We start from the raw sequence: 22,045 nt of genomic DNA on the forward strand, positions 1-22,045 counted from the left end.
GGTTCAGAACCATAAATCTGATCATGGATGGATGGATGGATGACTTAGAAAATGTTGAATTTGGTGTTATTTTTTTTAATAATAAGCAATAAATGGACAAATGGACCAGGTCATGCATCTTGTCTCTTCACAGATTTGAGAATTGGAGCAGCAGGCTCACCAGCATCTATCTTCATTTTCTAACATAGATCTAAATCTGAACAGGTTACAAGTTTTAGTAACAGGATGTGAAGCAACACTCTGTTTTAAAAGGTGAGCGAACATTTATGTAATATTTTGAAAAAAAAAATTTATATACAGTCATTTTTATGTACTTATTGTGCATTTCACTAATGTGATCGATTATGTCACTTTTTATAAATATAAAATAATTGTTTTAACCTATCATATCAGCAAAGTGTACAAAAGTAACTGTATTTAAGAAAACTTTAAAAAACTCTAAATGATTAGCATTTTTAATGAAGTGGCACTATCACGTTAGCAGCTAGTTGTAAACTCTTAAGACATTCCGACAACTCCAAATTAAACCAAAAAAAGGGGTCCTGCATGAGATGAGAGCTGCCAACTGCTGCAGCTTGCTGTTTTTTACAACAATCTTTCTGCAAGCTTGAACCTTTAAAAGGGAAATATAACAGCACATAAACTTTAAACTCCAATATGATTTCAGAACCTCCGACATCACGTGATAGCTTTAGATGAATTTAACTTGAAGAATCCAAATGGAAAATGAATCCACACCCAATCATACGAGTTTAGATATCATTATCATATATAAAAACTATAATTTCCTTTCAGGTGGAAAATCTAAATTGTTAGATCCAGGATTAAATTTGTAAAATGGGTCCCAATCCAAAACTACAACTCTACACAAGGCTGCTGAGTCAGACCCCTCAATGCTAGTTGGCCAAAACATGCTGCTGCAAGTGACAAGAACTGTTCACTTACTGATATTTATTTAATTTTTTTGTTCAGTTCTTTTTGTGTTAAGGAAAAAAAATCAACCATGTGTTAAAGATAATTTTTTTTGTACAAGGCCATATAAAAAGGATAAAGTTTCACAATAGAAAGCTAGACATGACAGTGACTCCCTCGCCCTGCCCATCTCTCCCCGTCTGCATTTTGAAATTAAAAAACAGTTATCCACCTCCCCCCCACCTCTCTCTCTTCCACCATTAACAAATGCTAAAAAACAGCCATCTAAAATTCCATTTTCTCTCTGCACAAACGTCATGGCCTAGCTGTTCTTGGATCCGGAGATTCTGGGTCTTTCAATTTTTCCTTTGCACATTATATTAGTACGCCTTAAAAAACTCATAGCCCACAAGACATGATTTGGTTTCTCACACCCATTGTTCCTCCTCCCTAGGCTCAAATCTCTCCTCCTTGTATTCCTCCTGCATTGGAGTTTGTACCAATAGCTCTTTAGCTCTAATGCCTGTAATTCCATGGACCCTTTTCTCCTTTCTTACAATCCTTTCCCTTTCACTTCCCTACTACCCTTTTGTAGCTTTGGCTGTTAACCAACAAGGCCAAGCTCTTCTTTCATGGAAGCACAGCCTGAGTGGATCACCTGAGGCCTTGAGTAATTGGGACCCAAATGATGCAACTCCATGTGGGTGGTTTGGCATCACTTGCAACTTCAACAAGGAGCTTGTGGGATTGGAGTTGAGGTACTTGGATTTGTTGGGGGAACTTCCTTCAAACTTCAGTTCCTTGTTGTCCTTGAACAAGATTGTTCTCACCGGAACAAACCTCACCGGTTCGATCCCGAAAGAGATTGGCATCCTTGAGGGACTGAGCTACTTGGACTTGAGTGACAATGCCTTGACAGGTGAAATCCCAAGTGAGATTTGTAACTTGGTTAAGCTCCAAGAAATCCACCTCAATTCCAACCGGCTTGAGGGATCGATTCCGGCCCGAATCGGCAGCCTCAGGAGCTTGGTACAACTAATTCTCTATGACAACCAGCTCGGTGGTGGAATTCCCAGTACCATAGGCAACCTGAAGCAGCTTCAAGTAATCAGAGCTGGCGGGAATAAGAACCTTCAAGGCCCTCTACCCCAAGAAATCGGGAACTGCACTGATTTGGTAATGTTGGGCCTGGCCGAAACAAGTATATCGGGGTTCCTCCCATCAAGTCTCGGCCTCCTCAAGAAGCTCGAGACCATCGCAATCTACACTGCCCTTCTCTCCGGCCAAATTCCCCCTGAACTCGGTGACTGCACCTCTCTCCAGAACATCTACTTATACGAGAATTCCCTCACCGGCTCAATCCCGAACAAGCTCGGAAGCCTAGTAAATCTCCAAAACCTTCTCCTTTGGCAGAACAGCTTGGTTGGCACTATTCCATCGGAGCTGGGTAATTGCAGACAGTTGTCGGTTATCGATATCTCGATGAATTCGTTGACTGGAAGCATTCCGAAGACTTTCGGAAATTTATCATCGTTGCAGGAACTCCAACTAAGCGAGAACCAAATATCGGGAGAAATCCCAGCTGAGCTCGGAAACTGTACGGAACTCACCCATATCGAGCTCGACAACAATCAGATAACTGGTACGATTCCGTCCGAATTCGGAAACCTTCGGAATCTGACGATGCTTTTCTTGTGGAAAAACAAGCTGGAGGGAGTTATACCGTCTTCGATTTCCAACTGTCAGAATCTCCAGGCCGTGGATTTGTCTCAAAACAGCTTGACGGCGAACATTCCGAAAGGGATCTTCAAGCTCAAGAACCTGATCAAGCTTTTGCTTCTCTCGAATAATTTATCAGGAGAAATTCCTACCGAGATCGGCGACTGCTCATCTCTGATTCGGTTCCGAGCGAACAAGAACAAGCTGACTGGGGCTGTCCCGCCGCAGATTGGGAACTTGATAAATCTCAATTTTTTGGATCTCGGGTCGAATCGGCTCTCTGGAAACATACCGCAGGAGATCTCCAGCTGTCAGAATCTTACGTATCTTGACCTGCATTCCAATTCGATTGCCGGGAATCTTCCGAATAGCTTGAGCCAGCTTTTGTCGTTGCAGTTCATTGATTTCTCAGACAACTCGATTGAAGGAACGCTGAGCCCGAGTCTTGGATCGCTCAGTTCGCTCACCAAACTCGTTCTCGGGCAGAACCGGCTCTCCGGAACGATCCCGACTCAACTTGGTTCGCTTGTGAAGTTACAGTTACTGGACCTGAGTGGAAACGAACTGTCAGGGAATATCCCGGCTAGTTTGGGCAAAATCCCGTCGCTAGAGATTGCCATGAATTTGAGCTGGAACCAACTCTCCGGTGAGATTCCAGCGGAGTTCGCAAACTTGGACAAGCTGGGGATCTTAGATCTCTCTCACAACCAGCTGTCTGGTGACCTCCGCTATCTCGCGGTTCTTCAGAATCTGGTGGTCCTCAACATATCGGACAACAACTTCTCAGGAGACGTGCCGGACACTTCTTTCTTCGCGAAGCTACCGTTGAGCGTCCTCTCCGGAAATCCCAAGCTGTGCTTCTCAGCCAACCAGTGCGCCACCGCCGACAAGAGCCGCGATTCCACCCGAAGACGCGCGGAGGCGGCGCGTTTGGCAATGATCGTGCTACTGTGTGCCGCATGCGTGCTGCTCCTGGCAGCGCTTTACATCATCCTCGTGGGAGCAGCGAAGAGACGCGGGGACCCAGGATTTGGTGGGGCCCACGAGTGTGACCTCGAAGGCGACGGCGACGTGGAGATGGGCCTGCCATGGGAGGTGACACTGTACCAGAAACTAGAGCTGTCGATTGTTGACGTGGCCAAATCCCTGACACCTGGCAACATAATCGGCCGCGGACGATCCGGTGTCGTTTACAAGGTAACTATCCTATCAGGTTTAACCATCGCCGTCAAAAGGTTCCGAATATCCGAAAAGTTCTCGGCGTCGGCATTTTCGTCGGAGATTGCCACTTTGGCTAGAATCCGACACCGAAACATAGTCCGATTATTGGGATGGGGTGCCAACAGCAAAACCAAGTTGCTTTTCTACGACTATCTACCCAACGGTAACTTAGGTGCACTGTTACACGAGGAGAGCGCAGCAGCAGGATTAATGGTGGTGGAATGGGAGACTCGGCTCAAGATAGCATTGGGGGTTGCAGAAGGGCTGGCTTACTTGCACCACGATTGCGTGCCGGCAATCTTACACCGGGACGTGAAGGCGCACAACATTTTGCTGGGGGCTCGGTACGAGGCTTGTTTAGCAGATTTCGGACTGGCAAGATTGGTGGAAGACGACGCCAATTCCTTCTCAGCTAACCCGCAATTTGCCGGCTCCTACGGCTACATGGCTCCTGGTGAGTTTCGCTGTCATTAATCATGATCCTCTGTATCGGATTAGCTAAATTTTGACTTAATTAAACTTCCGTACAAATAAAAACCCTTTTTTGGGCTCTATGAAAAGTAGTTTTTGCATCTCCTAAATCGGATTAGTGGAAGAACAGGGGATGAGACAAATTTCCCATAATTTTGTGACATCTTAGAAACATCCAAAGGCAGGCTTACGTGTTTATCTTTAGTTTATTGCTAAAAGCTTGATTTTTAATACGGCTTTGAGCTTTAATGTGTGCATGGATGCAATTGTTGGCGTAAGAATTGACATCTTTTTAATGATTTAGTCGAACTTTATGGTTTAATATAGAGAAGATCATGAATACAGTATTAAACACTTATGGCCTCGTATAGATACGCAATTCAGACGAAATAAAATTAAATATTTTGTTAAAAATTGAATAAAATATTATTATAATATAATTTTTTAATATTAATTTTATTTTAAGATTTAAAAAAATAAAATATTTATAATATTTTATATGAGAATTTAAAAAAATTATAATGATTATATAAAATAAAATGAGATAATTAGATTTTGTATAATCAAACTTGTCCTAATCTAAAATTTATATTAATCAAAATTTTTAAGTGAATAGCATTAAATATTGTAAGATTTTATTTTATTTTTTAAATTAAATCATTTAATTCGATCGAAAAAAAAATCTTTATTCTTGACAAAAAGAACAGTACAACTTTTTGAGATACTTCCATTATGGTTGTTGATTGTTGCTTTTAAGTTGTTTGTAACTTTGTTCTGTTGATGGGCTATGTCTCATCCATTTGGACGTATTTGCACATGCATAATTGTTCTGAAGATGATCTCTCTGCTCTAATTTGGCATTGCAAATGACGTGACGTTTACCTTGCTCAGCATTTGTCCAAAACGTCACATTTTACTGCATGCTTTGTTGCCTTTATTTATATATTTCAATGAAACTTGCACCTGTTCTAATTATTTGACTTCAATTATATTTTTTGGACTCATATTACAGAATATGGTTGCATGCTGAAAATCACTGAAAAGAGTGATGTCTATAGTTTTGGAGTGGTTCTCTTAGAGATTATAACTGGGAAAAAACCAGTAGATCCATCATTTGCTGAAGGAGAGCATGTTATTCAATGGGTTAGAGGTCATCTAAAGAGCAAGAAGGACCCAATTGAGATCCTAGATCCCAAGCTTCAAGGCCATCCAGACACACAAATACAAGAGATGCTGCAAACGTTAGGAATATCCTTGCTTTGCACAAGCAATCGTGCTGAAGATCGCCCCACAATGAAAGATGTGGCAGCATTATTAAGAGAGATTCAACACGAACCCACCGTGGGAGCCGAGGCCATCAAGCCAAATAGCAACTCCTTGACAAAGACTGAAACACCATCGCTTTCATCCTCAGTCACACCGGCTCAATTGTCGCTCCTCCGAGGGTCCTCTCATTGTTCACTTGCCTACTCATCATCTTCCTCAGCTGGCTATTTATCGAGAAATCAGTGACATATATAATAGCCATGTAGTAAGAGAAATTTTATTCCAATATTCCATATATTGATTAATTTGTAGGAGTAGGACGTTGGTTGTAATGCATGTGGGAATTAATTGTAAAGATCAGCTAGCTACCAAGTGTTGGTTTTGCATAATATTTGGAAACAGGATGATCAGCAAAATGAGTATAGCAACTTGGGAATTGTCGTACTTAGTAAAATTAATTAATGTTGTTTTTACCATCCTGACATTAAAGTTGCTGAAACATTGAATTGAAAGGTCGTTTTCCATGCTGTCACCAAAAGGCCGGTGCAGGAGGGATATGCTGATTTGTGTCATGTGAACCGTGAACGTGTAGTTGTAATTGCAAGAACCAAAAAACTAAAAGAAATATATTCATAAATAAATACTGACTTCTATCCTCGCCTGATCTCTTACTCGTTAGAGATGTGTGGCTGTGAAGAAATGTGGGCAATGATTGGGCGTGTGAAACCCCGCCCCTTATCTCTGTCTGTCTCGATAGGCTAGCTGTTGACTTAAGGATAAGAAAGAACGTTCCTTGATTTCACGCAACTGTATACAATATGTACAGTGTTTAGGTCCCCCCGGCCTCTGTCACCCTCGTGAAAGAGAACCATATATACAACATTCGATATCGTATCTACGAGAGAAGAGATCGATGCTAGCTAGCTAGCTAATTCGAATCATTCGATTGCTGTGCAAATGCATGAACTACAAGCTCTGTCTTTGCTTTTGGTTTCCTCCTGCATTTTTGCAGATTTTTCTTTCATTGTCAGGCTTTTATTTTTTCCTCGTTTTTATGGACAACCAGCTTGTGATCCAGATATGCATGCAACTCGCCGGCCCCCACCATGTATACAACTCCCCCCTCCATGCTTGTTTGGCATGGGTGGGTCAGGTGGGTCTCATGCTAGCAGCTCCATTCTCCCTCCACATGATCAGTACGCTATCACCCTTGTCTCAGTAGCAGATATGTGATTTTTTTTTCCCCTTTTCAATGTGTTTTTGTGAAGATTATTGATAGAAAACATAAAAAAGTAGTTCGTTTTCCCACCCCTCATAGAACTCCAACCTCATGATTGCAGCATCCCTTTTAAGAATGTAGTTCAGGTTGCTGCTGCCGGAAGAACCAACCTATTTGTTTCAAAATTTATTTTTTTAACTCTATTTAGCAACATACCCAGAAAGGGCTCATCGATCTCTTGGGCAATAAATAAGCCAGCTTGTGTCATGGCAATGCTGGCGGGGTGTCTGTCTTGCTATTATTATTATTATTATAAGCAGCAGTATTAATGTGATGACTCGCACATGCATGTTAGCCACAAATTCAGAAGAGTCATGCAATTACTTGATGGTCCCAACATTAAAATATTAGAATCAATTACCGGGAAAGATTTTGATTATAACAATAATTACAATAAGGGTAAATAAAAATTATTAAATATATTTAAAATATAGACGATAAATCTTATTATTATAATTTTAAAATTTCTCTGAAATCATTTTTATTTTATTCTTGTAAAGTGCCTCCCATACTTTTCGTTTTGGGTTGTGTAGGGTCTGCCGCATGCATGCATGCTTGCATGGGATGTCTCGTTTCTGAATTGAATATATATGCATGAAGATGGTGACTGCCAGCCATGCCAATTGCCAATTGGTTCCCTTTCGGCACAAGCTTTAGCGGAGGACCAGAGTAGTTAATTTTAGGCCATCTTTTTGGTTGTGTTAAGCATTAGGTTTGGTTAGGGTGTTAAATCGTATTAATGGGTCGTGTTCGTATCGTGTCAAAATATGTATATTATACTATATAACTCAACACTAATCTGACTCGTTAAGTTTATCGTGTCAAAATCTCAAATCCTAACAGGACCCGTTAATATAACGGGTCGTGTCAACCCGTTTTAATCAATTAGTGAATATTAAGAAATTGGTTAATATGATACAATACAATTCGTTTTAAACTTTTTATGTAAATGAGTTGAATAGACTCGAAATTAACCCGTTTAACCTAATTAAATTTAGCATAATTTTATATAAATTTTAAAATAACAATATTTATAAAAATTATAAAGCTAATTAAAAGTAGAAAATTACAATCTAAATAATAAAAATATTGAAATTGAAATTCTAATAATTTTACTTTTAGGTATAAGGACATAATTGTAATTTTAACTTTCTTAACGTGTCATAACGGGTTATAACAGGTTAAAACGAGTTGACCCGTCATCAATCCGTTAAGCAATCGTGTCTTAACAGGTCAACCTGTTTTGACCCAAACCCATTAAGATAAAACCCTAACCTACTATTATCATGTCGTGTTCGTATTGGATTAACATGTCGTATAACATATTGCCACTCTTAGGTTGGGCTGAAATTGGTAATGCATTTTAAGCTGCATATTGATCTGGTCCACAACCATTCTAACTTGAGTCCAATCAAGTTATGGGATCAATTTCTGTGCCCATTTTAGTGTTTCAATCGAGGTTTTGAATACCGTGCCCAAAGAGTAACCGAGATGAAAGATGTATGTATTTTGTATCAAGTTAAATACCAACTGCATCGGTACATTTCGGTTAATATCAATAAGTTTTTAGCATACTAGTCGAAATTAATATATTTTTATAATTGATATAAAAAGTTTAATTTTTTCATAATTTTTATTCTAATTCTCATATTTAAAAATTTTTTTCTTAATTTTTTTCAATCCCATTTTCTCGAATACTAAAAATAAATCCTTACTCTCTTTTCTGTAACGAAAATGATTGAAACTTTAGAAGTATTATTGAGTTTTATAAATATATGTTTTAACTTTTTAAAATTTATATTAATATTATTTTAAAATATAATTTATACATATATAATTAATTTATTTATATATAAATTATCCAGAAATAATATTAATACTGAAATATTTTATTACAGTAAAAATAAAAAAACTGTTTTAATTATAATTTTTTTTTTTTAAAATAAACTCGCAAAATAATAATCACATTCACGGAACCAAAACCAGGAAGTAATACTAATAACCAAAATCTCATGATGTTTGGCCATCTTACCACAGTACCTGCTGTATAAAGCAATATTACGACTTTCTGACGGTTTAGCTTGAAAAACCTTTGAGCTTGTCGCTTCGTTACATTGCCATGTTTTCGTGGTGTTGTGTGGCATTTTTAGATCACACCGGCTGGTCTCTTATTGGACTGGGCTTATCTGTATCAATATATGACCCAATCGTCACGACCCGAGGCTTTAGTCCCAACAATCTCAAGTTTTGATGAGTTCCTTTATTTCAATCAAGTATTTCTCGTACACTTTTTTTTTTTTTCAGCATTACCTTCCAAAGATTTCACAGAAGCCCAGTTCCAAAGTATACGACTGTATATGCTCCCCAAGCTTATGCTATTGTAGGTAAAGGACAGAAAAACCTCGGTGACATGCTTGAGGCATATCTAAAGCCATATCCTAATTAGTTTTGATAGAAAAATCCTTTGGAGCTGCTATTCTCAACACCTTTAGAATCATGAAATTCCTTCAATGACAATATAACTGCTATGAATGATGCATTAGGATTTTGGAACTTGCCTTCATAAACTAATTTATTCCTGCAGAGCCAAATAAATCTTGTAATACGTGACATGAGTTCCAGATCCAACTTGTTTAGTGTTCTTGACATTAGTGAAAAAACTGCAAGAAAACTAATTCCAACACTTGAAAATTTATGTAAGACTCTAGAACCAACACTCCAAACATCTGAAGAAGATGAACATTTCCATAAGATATGTATAGTTGTTTCTCGGCTAAGTTGTAGATTGGACAAATGAAAGTTTGCAATATGTACCTTCTAATATAAAGCCTTATTGGCTAAATAAATTGACTCAAGTAGATGGAAAAGCCTTCCAAATAAAGTGTTTGACTGCATTTGGAACATTCAAGTCCCAAATAGTTTGCCAATATGGACTACTTCTGTTAGTAGAAGAAGAACTTCCTCTATCTCGATGCTGAATATCCACTTAAAGTTGGTATGCACTTAGAACAGAAAAATAACCATTCTTAGTGCCCCCTCCACAACAGCTTATCATCTCCACCTAATAGACTCACAGGCATTCGAATGATCTCCTATACCTCTTCCTCTAGAAACAAGTCCTTAATCAAACTACTATGCTACCACCCCGTTGCTTGATTGAGCAATGCTACAACTTTTGCATCCCTTGCAAAAGTTGTATGTTGGGATGAAGCATTATAAGAAAATAGTTTAGAGGTCCACCTATCTCTCGATATCCTTATTTTCTATCCATTTACAACTCTCCATATGAGACATTCTGTAAAATATCTCTAGCACTCCACATACTTTTCCAAGTAAAAGAAGGTTTACTATCCAGATTAGACTCTTAACACATTACCATTTGAAAAATATTTGGCTTTAAGTATAAGAGCAAACAAGGAATCAGGTTTATGTAGAAGTCTCTATCATTGCTTTGCAAATAGAGCTTTGTTAAAAGCTTCTACGTCGCGAAACCTCAGACCTCCAAATTATTCTAACTTATCCAATGCACTGTAGCTGTGTTTTCCTTATAACTCTAAAAAAGAAATATCACGTATTCAAGATTTTATTAAGTAGAGTTATTCTACTTGTAAATTGGTATGTAAAGCAGGCATTCTATGTTGTTGACATGGCAAGAATTGATTTATAACAGATTTAAATCTTAAAATTTCTTACAAAATCAAGTTTTGCCATAACAATCATATGAAGGATGTGCTTTACACATCGGTTTATAAATATAACTTTTCTATTAGGTATATTAATGGTTGTCAAGAAAATCAGTTTCGTTTCGTTACGCAGTTCAGACAGAATGAGATGAGATATTTTGTTGAAAGTTGAATAAAATATTATTATACTATTATTTTTTAATATTATTTTTATTTTGAAATTTAAAAAAAATTGTATTGTTTGTTATATTTTCTCTGTGAGTTTGAAAAAATTATAATGATTATATGAAATAAAATGAGATGATATCATTTGATTTTGTATAACCAAACCAAAATTTCAATTATTACTTAGAACTATTTACTGATAAAACAGAAAAAATAAAATAAAATCAATTCATCAAAATATTTACAAAAATAGACTTCATTTAAAACTAAATTATTAAAAAGCTTAGTTATTATAAGACGAAAAATAATAAAAGGAAAATTATAATAAGTTCCCATTTCTTCCCTTTTAGATATAAAAATTACAAAATTTTTAAGGAAAAAGAACGCCCACCGCCATGCGGCCCGCAACATCGCGCTCTCCTCTCTCCCTCACAGAGTATAGGATACCTCGGCACTTGGCAGAGTAAGCAAACGGATAGGCTATGGCTTTTGGATCTGCTTCTTCGCCGACCAGGTCTTGTTCCTATCCGACATCCGACCGGGCCGCTGTCAGGTTTAATTGAAGCAAGAAAAAATAAACCCAAATAGATTAAACAGCATGCGTCGCGGAAGGTACCTGTTACTGTACATTTGATAATTATCATTCGTTTTTTTTTTAATGTTTTCAGTATGTTCTCTTGTTTTCCAGTTTTCTGACTTTGAACACACCAATTCCGTGTTCTCTGTTTTTGTTAATTTTCTAATTGTTTTTTTTTTCAAGTATTGTTTTCAGAAACTGCCGAACTTGTTATAATGTTGGAAGACAAAAAAGGGTAATCAAGAAAAATAAATGAGCTTTCGAACTCAACTCTTGTCAGTTGTCCCTGCTGAGTTCGAATGCGACACCCTTTACTGCCAATACGAAGATTTCCCTTCTAGAGCTAGACGCTTGTGACCTTGTAAATAGCCTGTTTCATAATAGTGAACATCGATAGGACGCAATGATCTAGTTGCCACCTGATTTAGTAAGAAGCTTGGAATGAAAATTCTTTGTATATAGGTCGTCATATTCCTCATTCTCAAGAAATTGAAGAACCTACACAAAGGTTTTGCCGGACCTACTCACTGCAAATTTTTAAACTTGAACTTGTTAGCATTTCTTTTTTAAGTTTCACCTGCATTAGTGTTTTCTGTTTCTGTTCTCGAGCTTTGTTAAATTGTTTTCAGAAACAATCTATCAAAAAAAAAAAAAAACAATTGTTTTCAGAAACAGAGCGGTGAAATTTGTTTCGAGTTTTGTTCAACTCTCTCCCTCGCTAATTTCTCTTTTTGCCGTGATGAGGCTGCTTTAACAAGAGTGTATAATGTGCGCGAGAACAAAGTCTTCTTTTTCTGAGAGAAACAATTTTATTTTATAAGTAAAGAAAAAAAAGGTTTTGTTTCCCTCAAACAAAGAAGATGGTAATGATAAAAAAGGACTTAAAAGTCAGTAAAGTAGTTGTGATAGACAGATCTCACTAGAGTCTAGAAAAAATAATGACACATTTATCTTTGAGGGAAGCTTCCTCGATGATAAATAGGCTATCAGGAAACATTTGTTCCAAACCAGGAATGATGTAATTCGTCAAGAAAATATCCAGCTTGTTTGTATTGACCATCCAAGCAGTATTCATTATTGTTTATTATCAGAATTTGACCTACACCACTTCGGAGTGTTTTAGCTCCAATTTGAGTGATTTCATCCAAATTCTAAAAGATAGGGGAGCAATTAGTGATGCTAATGTTCGTATAGACTTGCTGGATTTTAATTTTTGGGTATATGATGATATTTATTGGAGGAGCATTTTGAAGTTTACCATTAAGTCTGTTTATTTTGATTTGGTCTATCTTATATTCTTATTTTCATGATCTTGTTCTTGGGTTAGCTAATTTGCACTGAACAATACAAAATGGGGCAACACAGGCTCAAAGGTTTTCTTGAAGCTCTTTTGCCATAAAACCATCAGAAATTCGCAAATCAATTTGTAAATAGCTTCTAGCCTAGCCAGAAAAATGGGTATCAGAATTGGGGGTCAGATAGAGAAGGTGAATGCGAAAGAACTGAGTTATAGTGAGTTTGTGCTGAAATACATGGAAAAGAACCAGCCAGTGGTGATGATAGGTCTTATGGATGATTGGAAAGCTTGTAAAGATTGGGTCTTTGATAACGGAAAGCCCAATCTCCAATTCTTCTCAACTCATTTTGGAAATTCCAGGGTTCAGGTACTACCTATTGTTCATAGCTGATTACTTGTATAAGTTTTTATTCCCCGGGCCCGCCCGGGGGGGGGGGGGGGTACTCATTGGTTTTTAATGTGATGCCACTGCAAGTGTATGGTTCCTGTGTAATTGGGCTCCGTCTAATGATTTCATTCAATTAAATTTTATTGACCTATCCACAAAACGGGAAAGGACTCAGCAGCATGATGGATTTATTTGTCACTTTTGATTTGCCTTAAGGGTCAGTTTGGAGTTCAATCTTCCACTTCTATTTCTTTTGTTCATGCCATACATACTGTCAAGTTGGAAAATGGGTTTGATTTTTTTTTTTTTTTTTTTTTTTTTTTCGGTCCTCCTAATACAAGTAATGCGACATGAATACATTTGAACTTCTGGCATGACCATAATCCATAAGAAACCTTCAATTGAGGAAGCGTAAGAGATGCTTGTCTGTGTACTGGGACATCATTAGTAAGAGACGATGCTAAACATATGTTATTTTGATTACAGCCATATGTGAAAATATATACAATTTGAGCAATAAGATTATGGATAAGATGGAGGAAAGTATTCTCTGATTTGGTTCTTAGGAAGAATTAAGGAAAGAATTTAACTTTGTCCAATAATTAGCTCTCTTTAAATTGTATAGGAAGTTTATGAAATTGGATCTTCAAGTCTGAAATGCAATCTGTCTAAAAATTTGCCCATTCATTGACAATTAATTCAGTGATTAAATATTACACTACTAACTTGTTTGATATCACATATAAATAGAATATCTACCACATATTAAGTTTCTTCTTTGATGAATTAAATCATTCTAAATTAAACTTGTTTGGCACTTAAAGGTTGCAGACTGTGGTACAAAAGAATTCACAGATCAGAAGAGAGTGGAGATGTCTGTTTCCGAGTTTGTTGACCACTGGCTGGAGAATTCTATGGAAGAGCAGAGTGGTGCTTCAACAAATCTCAGTCATGGTCATCATGTGCTGTATTTAAAGGATTGGCATTTTGTTAAGGTGGGATAGAAATTTGTTTAATTCAAATTTACTCCTACTTTACAATTATGTGGAAGATTTCTTTTTACAAGTCGTAAGATATTAGTCCATTGTGACTTGGTTTCATAAAACTTCAATTCACATGGTAAATTAGCTGCATTAGTATTTAATCAAATACATGACTTGGTTGCCAAGTGGCCCTGAATTAATTTTCTAGAGACAGCTATATAATTCTAGCTTGTGACACGCTTCTTTCTTTTTTCACTATTATAGAGAAAGCATTCGATCATTTGTATGCCTGGAAAAGGTATTAAAGTAATAGCATTTTGTTTTTTAATCGGCATGTGGTGTTCAAGAACAAAGTCCCGACTAATCTTGGGGGTGCAGAGGCCCTTGGCAAGGATTAAAGTATTAGTACAAATAATATGGAAAACTTTCTAAACCTCCTTTGCATAGACTTTATGCTTTAGTTTTCTTTTATTATTTGGTCTTTTTAAAACCTTGTGACATACTGCTTATCTTTTCACTATTATAAAGAAAGTGTGTCATCATTTGTATTCCTAGAAGCTCACAAAAATTTTCATTCCTAGAAAATGTATTAAAGTATCGAATACATGTAATAACAAGGAAAAACTTTATATACCTCTTTTAGATAGGGTTTATGAACTAGGTTTCATAAATTACTTTGTCTTTTAGCTGATAATAGAAGTTACTAGCATTATATGGCTACGCCCCCCTATGTATTAATCTCCAGCAAATTTGCTGGAGATTAATGCTCTGAACCATATTTTTCTCTGATAACAGTCATCTGTGAAATATAGACTTTAAACAATAGGATTATGTAAAAGGTTCAAAGTATTCTTCAACTTGCTTCTCAGGGAGAATTAAGGAAATGTTTTATCTTTTTCTTGTAACTTAGTTTCTATACATTGTGTATTTATCGATGCTTAATGGAATTAGTGTTCCTGATTTTCTGTTTTTGTTTTCAGGTTCCTAGAATGCATCTAGGGGTTTCTTTTGTATACTCCCTGCGTACATGGGCTTCACCTATTTCATTCATATTAATAAATTTCTTATCTTACTTATCAAAAAAAAGAAAAGATTTAATACTCCTAACCTTTTTGGTATCATATATTAATAAAATAACTCATTTTATTTTCTTCGTTGATAAATCAAATTATACTGAATCGAACTTGTTACTTTGGCATGTAACAAATTTCAGCTAGGACCATTCTGTGCTATATTTAAAGGATTGGCATTTTGTGATTGTGTGATAAAAATTTATTTCAGTCAATTCTTCTGCTTACTTTATTATTCACGTAGAAGATTTTCTCCCTACAAGTAATAAGATATCGGTGACTTATCTTAAAAGAAGTAGTGAGATATCAGACCATTACAATTTTGTTTGATAAAACTTCAATTCACATGGTAAATTAGTTGCATCAGTGTTTAATCACTACATGACTTGGTTGCCAAGTGGCCCAGTCATAAGCTAGCATTAAATTCATATTAATCAAATCCTTGAGGCTTGCTTTTGTTCCTTAGTAGTCATTTTTAATTTCACCAATGTGGTTTGGCAGGGCAATGCCAATTTGACTGTGGTAGTTTTTTGCATCTAAGGAATTATATTTCATTATTATTAGCTCAGTAGTCTGATTTGTTACCTTTATCCTCTTTAATTTGATGCTCAGGAGTACCCAGAATATTTAGCCTACACAACTCCATTGTTTTTCTGTGATGATTGGCTCAACCTGTATCTCGACAATTATCGTATGCATAAGGATCCTGACACTTATCAAGCGAATAATGAAATAAGTTGCTCTGACTATCGTTTTGTTTACATGGGAGCAAAAGGTTCGAGCACTGATGAAACAAATTTCTCATCCTTGTTAGACACCTATATTATGTAATTTATATTTTACTATTTTTAAGGGGGAGTGAAGGAAGCTTTAGGTTCCTTTCAACAAAGAGATTTTTGTGTCCTCTCAATTGGTTAAATGTATATCCCATGAGCAGTTACGTTATTTTTAATTTTTCATGCAGGGTCTTGGACTCCTCTTCATGCTGATGTTTTCAGGTCATATAGTTGGTCAGCAAATGTGTGTGGGAGGAAACAATGGCTTTTTCTCTCTCCTTCTCAGTGCAATCGTGTGTTTGACAGGTGTGAATACAATTTCTAGTGCTTTATGTAGATCAAATCAGATATACTCAAGATGAAAGGAGGCAACTGTAGATATTATCTCCCCTATTTGGATTTTCAATCATACAGACGTTGGAAGTTATCCATTTTAATGTAGTAATTAACTGTGATAGCAAGCTTAGATGCTTATGCACTTTCTTGTGGTATCAGCCTCAATTGATAACCTCATTGTTAGCTTCGTCTATTCTTTTACATTAATGTGCCTTTACAACATTTTCTTTGGGCAACTGTCTGATTTTTGGACCTTGCATCTAGTCTGGTTGATAATTAAAGCACCGAAAACACAATACAGAGTGATAGAACTACTGAAGTTTTCTTCATTCATGTTGCAGAATCTTTGGATTTCCTTTTATGGGTGGCTATTCCAAGCATACATTCTATTTTATTTAGTGTCCATAATTGATCTGAGCATACTTGTTTCTCTTTTGTGATACATAAGGTTGATAACCTTCTGTATTTCACCTAATAAGATAAAAACTTCTGTATGTCAAAACTTGGAATCATATATGAGTCCTACCCAACAGTTTATGATGGGATATTGAGTAAGCCTTTTCAAAATTTTATGTTTTCTTTTTATCGTTTTTTTGAAGAATGTATTGAGTTATACTGTGGACTGCTCCTGTTGACAAATCACACTTACGATGAATTGTGTAAAATGATTTGGGAAGAGGAAAGAACCAGGTCATATGACCTCGGAGCCATCTAATATTCTTGCTAATGTTATGTCAACCTCAATACGATAGTTGATGTGCCATTTATCATTTGTAGTTATAACTTATCAAAAAAAAATATTATTCTTATACAGTGATAACAAAAGCAGTATTTACTTGTTTGTGACAAACAGTTTCTACAAATGCACGTCTTTGGCCTTGTTAACTTTAAATACTTTTTCAACTTCTATTCAGGAACATGAAAGGGTCTGTTTATAACATCTTTGATGATGTCAGTGAAAAAGAATTTCCTAGTTTTAAGGAGGTAACTTGCCAGCATAGTTCTTCTATTAAGTTCTCTTAGGGCTAGTTTGGGTAACGAGGTATTCTTAGATATTCTGAAATATTTCCTTTTCAACTATCACTCAAACACCAAACACTTTTCAATTTCAAATATCTAACTGTTTCATCTAATCATTACCTAATCATTACAACTTTTCCAAACTTCCCAACAAAACACAAAAAGCAATAGAACTTTTTGTTAAATTTCAAAACAAAAATAATATTATAACAGTTTTTTTTTTATAATATTTTTATTCAACTTTTTTCTCTCATTTCCCAAAATCCAATAAAACATCTTATCCCAAACCATTTCACTACTATTCACAACCATTTCATTACTATTCAGAGATATTATATTCTAAGTTTCCAAATGAGCCCTTAGTCTTTTGCTTGTGGTTATGGGTTGTATGTTCATTGTGCAGGCTACCTGGTTGGAGTGCACTCAAGAACAAAATGAAATCATCTTTGTACCCAGTGGATGGTACCATCAAGTTCATAATCTGGTATCTTAGTCTTTTTTTTTTTTTTTTTTTCTTTTCTTGGTCGCGAAAATTTTGGATAATTTTCTTTGTGCTTTTCTAGTTTATCATCTCAATCTTTCGCAAACATGAAATTAGTTTTAAAAGGTTGTCCAAGTTAACTATTTTCCATTTCATGGTATTTGTTTCCCCACTCCCAATGAAAGAATAAGTTACCTTTCTTCCTTTCATATTTAGGAGTTAAATAAGCTGTATTATTTAAGTCACTAGTTCATGCTGATTCTCAAGAAACTTCATTTTTTAATTGATGGATGCTGCAATTTTCTGCAAGTTATGTTTTTATTTTTTTTCATCTTGTATCTGGATCCGGTTTTGGAAATTATGGTAAGACATAAGTATGATATGAAGTTCTGAAGTTACCCTTAGTTCTGGTCATGGAAACTGAATGCATTCACTCCTATGGGCTATAATTCTTGAAATGGGACATTTTTCTTTACTGATTGATGTGATGAGAGAGAGAGAGAGAGAGAGAGAGAGAGAGAGAGAGAGAGAGAGAGAGAGAGAGAGAGAGAGAGAGAGAGAGAGACATGGGGCTATACTTATAAAGAATCGTATGGGTTTGGGGTTGTTCTTGAGTCAGAGAGGAGTCATGTACTTTTAGATTGTTAAAAGGTGTTGCCCATATTGTTTGACTGGAATATATGATCTAACTAGGATCCTTTAGTGTAAGATTGAAGGATTGTTTGCATGTGAGATTTGCCATACAGTTGGTTTAGAGCTCATGAAAGTTTTTGGATTTTTCTCCTCGTCTTCCCCATGTTTTGTGTTCAGAGCTATCTTTGATGTGACGCTCTTCTTTCCTAGGAATTGCATTGAAAAGATTAATTGATGTCATTATCTCTTGTAATGTGCATTGATAATGTTTCCAGGAAGATACAATATCAATAAACCACAACTGGTTCAACTCCTATAACCTGTCTTGGGTGGTATGTACATACTAAATTCATGTAATAAACTCTACATTAGGGCCTATTCTAATTGGACTCAAGTTTGTGTTGATAAATTAATCATCCTTTCAGTGGGATTTACTTTTGAGGGACTACGATGAGGCTAAGGAGTATATAGAAGACATCCGGGATATATGTGATGATTTTGAAGGTCTCTGCCAGCGCAATCTTGCGGCCAACACAGGTGCCATTTGAATACTGGATATTTTTTTAATTCGGTACAGATAGATGGATTAACATTGGCTGCAGTATTTTAACTTTACTCATACAATATGGTAGTCAACGTCATCAGATAATGTTTTGAAGGGAAGCATGACTTGTACTGAAAAGCAAAACTTCCTTGAACTAAAGTTGTAACATACGGGAAGATCTTGCACTAATAATGCTGCAATTGGTGCTTCTTTTATAATTTTTTTTATGGTACATAAGAAACCATGATACTAAGTTATTATAATTTTTCTGGTTTCAAAAGGATTGGGAAGTTATGATCAAAATATTGTCGAGAATAGAGTTTTAACATACCCTATACAGTTTACCATGTTAAAACAAGATACCTTTGGTGGAAAATTCATGAGAAAGAAAATGTAGTCAAATCATGCCAAACCACCCAAAAGCCTTTACATATTATTCCATGGTCAATCTGGTGTTGACTGCTGGAGAAAAACTGAAGGGCTTGAATCTGAATCTCCATATTGATTTTACAAACAGGGCAGTCCAGGAAGCTCCTTGAATCTGGTTATAGGATTTTTTTTTTTTAATTTATTTATTTATTTTAGTTGGTGTAATTTAAGACTTCTCTTGGTTTTCCAATAAGTTTCTTAAGGTGGTATTCTTTGCGAGTGTTCCTAGACCCGGCTCGAATAGGACTGTTGACAATATGAGGTTGCATTGAGTAACTGAGGACGCTGTACATGGGCTGGGTTGGAGCAACTTGGGCCCATTCTACCTGAAATACTGAGCTCCATTCTAGTTGAAATGCTAGTTAAATAAACTGAAGAAAGAACCAGAGTAGGTCGTACTCAACCCGGCCCTATCTACCAATTAGACTGGGTTCATTGATGAAGAGGCCATTAAATTTTCAACCGCGATATACTTGCATCAAGCATGCCATTGAGTATCATTATTACAAGAAATGACAGCATATACAGAAGAGTGCTTATGATATTCTATGGAGCGTACACATTTAGTTTAGAACTAGTACTGTGCCCATTATGCATGCATTGTTGGATCTGGAGGAATCCATGGAAAAAACTATTTGGATTATGTCAATCTTGTATTTTGTACTGATCACTTCTTTTTTAACAGGCATGAACTTCAATGATTTCTATTTTTTCTTAACACACTTCTGCTTGGCGAATGTGGTTGAACTCTGCTGTTTACGAAGAAACTGCGAAAACTCCATTCATAGTTCATCCCTAGTAGCTCAGCATTTAGCTATGAACCTTAGATCTGTGCAGAAGATCGTTTTGGAGATTGAATCTGTGGGGGGTCTGGCTGGAAATCGTGGTATCTTCTTGGATATAAGGGAAACACTAGATGATCCCAGTTTTCTTAATCTGTGCACGGGGTTGGAAAGAGTATGTGGGATGATGCACAAGCTAAAGAGTGGCAATATTGATACAAAGAAAGATTTGGTGGATGATTTGATGGACTTGGATAGTATAAGAACTAATGGTTCTGGGGTCTTTAAAGCTGAAGAACTGGTTATATTTATTGACAAAGCTATTGCAAACCTTGGTGGGACTAATGGTGATGAAATTGTTTTGCTTTCTGAGAGGGATGGTGCCTAGATGCTCAATGAGATTTGATTTTTGGTGGCCCTGTGCCCATACAGTTCTCAAAACCTTATCAATGTGCACTTCTCAGTGTGGTGCTCATTCATCCTGATCATGAACTGCAGGAAAAGTTGATTATGAGGTTAATGAAGCATTGAAATATGAAGATGACATTCTTACACCAAGAATACTGACTGCAGAGCTCTGGGCGTGGGCCTATATATTTATTCGTTTGTTTTGTCTGAATTCCTTTGTTTTTATCTCATGACTGTATATAACTGTGAAACTATGATTCTATTCTCAAATAGCAATGAGGCTATAAAAGCTTGTACACTTCTTTCCGTTAGTTTCTGCATAATCTTTGTTCTTAATAATATAGGAAATGTTTTGGTATTGCATTAATGAATATTCTAACAATATTAGTTGAGAAATGCTGTTTCAAGTTTAGGTTTTTGCAATTCTGTTGGTAGATCTATCACAGAGATCTTCGGATCTTCCAAGACTTTGGGATAATAAAATAAAAATAAATTATTATAGAGAGACTTTTCAACCAATAACATCGTCCTGACAAATCATTCGGTAGCAAAAGTTAGGAATGAAATGATGAAGAATATGTTCAGGAAGAATCATCACAGGACATATCACGACAAGTGTGGGCTTCACAATAATACAACAGTCTTAAGAAAATGTTTCCCAAGACTTTTCAAGCCAATAAGCGTCGACCGTATAACTCAATTCGACCTAATAAGATTTTGAAAAATTCTATTCATCGTCACATACCATATGTTAGATTTTTTTTTATCTTATTAAATATATGGTATGCAGATAACGAGTACAAGAATTTAATTATTCTAAAAAAAATAAAATTAATAAAAAAATATGACGTGTAATGTGAGGATAATCAACGGCAAAGAGTTCTTTGTCTGTATTTCATGTTGGAACCTACCTCCCCCTTCCCCACCCACGCTGCAAAAGAAAACAGCCTTCTTTTTTATGCCTTCTGCTTTTTCCTGGTTGTCCTACAATGTCTGGGGGCAGGTGTCAGTATTGGTATCTTTAATGCTGACTGCCAACTTAAATGGCCTTTACCAAACATTCCCTGCATCAGCATAATGGACTCTTCTGCAGTATACCCTTCTGAATTAGGTTGCTTCTCTCTTAAGTCTTCGTCTTCTGGGTGTTGGCTCTCATCATGGCGGTGCAGTGGTGGTTGGGAATTGGAGTTGGGGTCGCTTTTGCCTTCATTTTATACTTCCTAGAATTCGAGTATAGAGATCAGGACCACTGGTCTTCCATCAATGACCATGGTGAAAATGCCCCATCATTCTTCTTTATTATATTATGCTACTGATCTTATGCGAAATCTGCATTTGTTTATTGAAAGAACTTTTGTCAGCCGAAGATGATGATCTGAGGATAAGCTGAGATGGGTTTAAGTGGTTATGTCATTGACTTTTTAGATTTGAACAGCTGGCTCAAAGGGTGATGGCCTAGGTTTTTTTTTTTTTTTTCTTCTTTTATTTTTTGAGAAGATTTAAAGGACAAATAATATTGTAAATTATGTTTCCCATTAGCATACAATGAATTCTCATCTCAAAGTCAATGCTGGAAAGCACAAGCTTGATCCCCGGGAAAACACT

General features: G+C 36.3%; 2 protein-coding genes across 4 annotated transcripts; both read left to right on the forward strand.

The window, feature by feature from the left end:
• Nucleotides 1-1,053: 1,053 nt before the first annotated feature.
• On the forward strand, nt 1,054-6,047 carry LOC122281193 (leucine-rich repeat receptor-like serine/threonine-protein kinase RGI4). Its single transcript, XM_043092525.1, has 2 exons — nt 1,054-4,306; nt 5,336-6,047. Exons 1-2 carry the CDS (start codon nt 1,432-1,434, stop codon nt 5,833-5,835), a joined length of 3,375 nt encoding a protein of 1,124 aa, XP_042948459.1. The 5' UTR covers nt 1,054-1,431; the 3' UTR covers nt 5,836-6,047.
• Nucleotides 6,048-11,073: 5,026 nt separating this feature from the next.
• On the forward strand, nt 11,074-20,751 carry LOC122281225 (2-oxoglutarate and iron-dependent oxygenase JMJD4). 3 transcript variants are annotated; one of them, XM_043092572.1, is made up of 10 exons: nt 11,074-11,328; nt 12,621-12,957; nt 13,803-13,973; nt 15,644-15,806; nt 15,996-16,113; nt 17,058-17,127; nt 17,567-17,647; nt 18,553-18,609; nt 18,703-18,814; nt 19,936-20,751. In XM_043092572.1, the coding sequence occupies exons 2-10, from the start codon at nt 12,748-12,750 to the stop codon at nt 20,418-20,420; spliced, it is 1,467 nt and encodes a 488-aa protein (XP_042948506.1). In that variant the 5' UTR covers nt 11,074-11,328; nt 12,621-12,747; the 3' UTR covers nt 20,421-20,751. The 3 variants fall into 3 exon arrangements, with proteins under 3 accessions (XP_042948506.1, XP_042948507.1, XP_042948508.1); XM_043092573.1 differs by having other exon boundaries at nt 12,659-12,957; XM_043092574.1 differs by lacking the exon at nt 11,074-11,328 and adding an exon at nt 11,539-11,801.
• The last annotated feature ends 1,294 nt before the right edge of the window (nt 20,752-22,045 follow it).

This window comes from Carya illinoinensis, chromosome 11 (genome assembly GCF_018687715.1).
Source record: "Carya illinoinensis cultivar Pawnee chromosome 11, C.illinoinensisPawnee_v1, whole genome shotgun sequence".
In the NCBI taxonomy this organism is placed as follows: domain Eukaryota; kingdom Viridiplantae; phylum Streptophyta; class Magnoliopsida; order Fagales; family Juglandaceae; genus Carya; species Carya illinoinensis.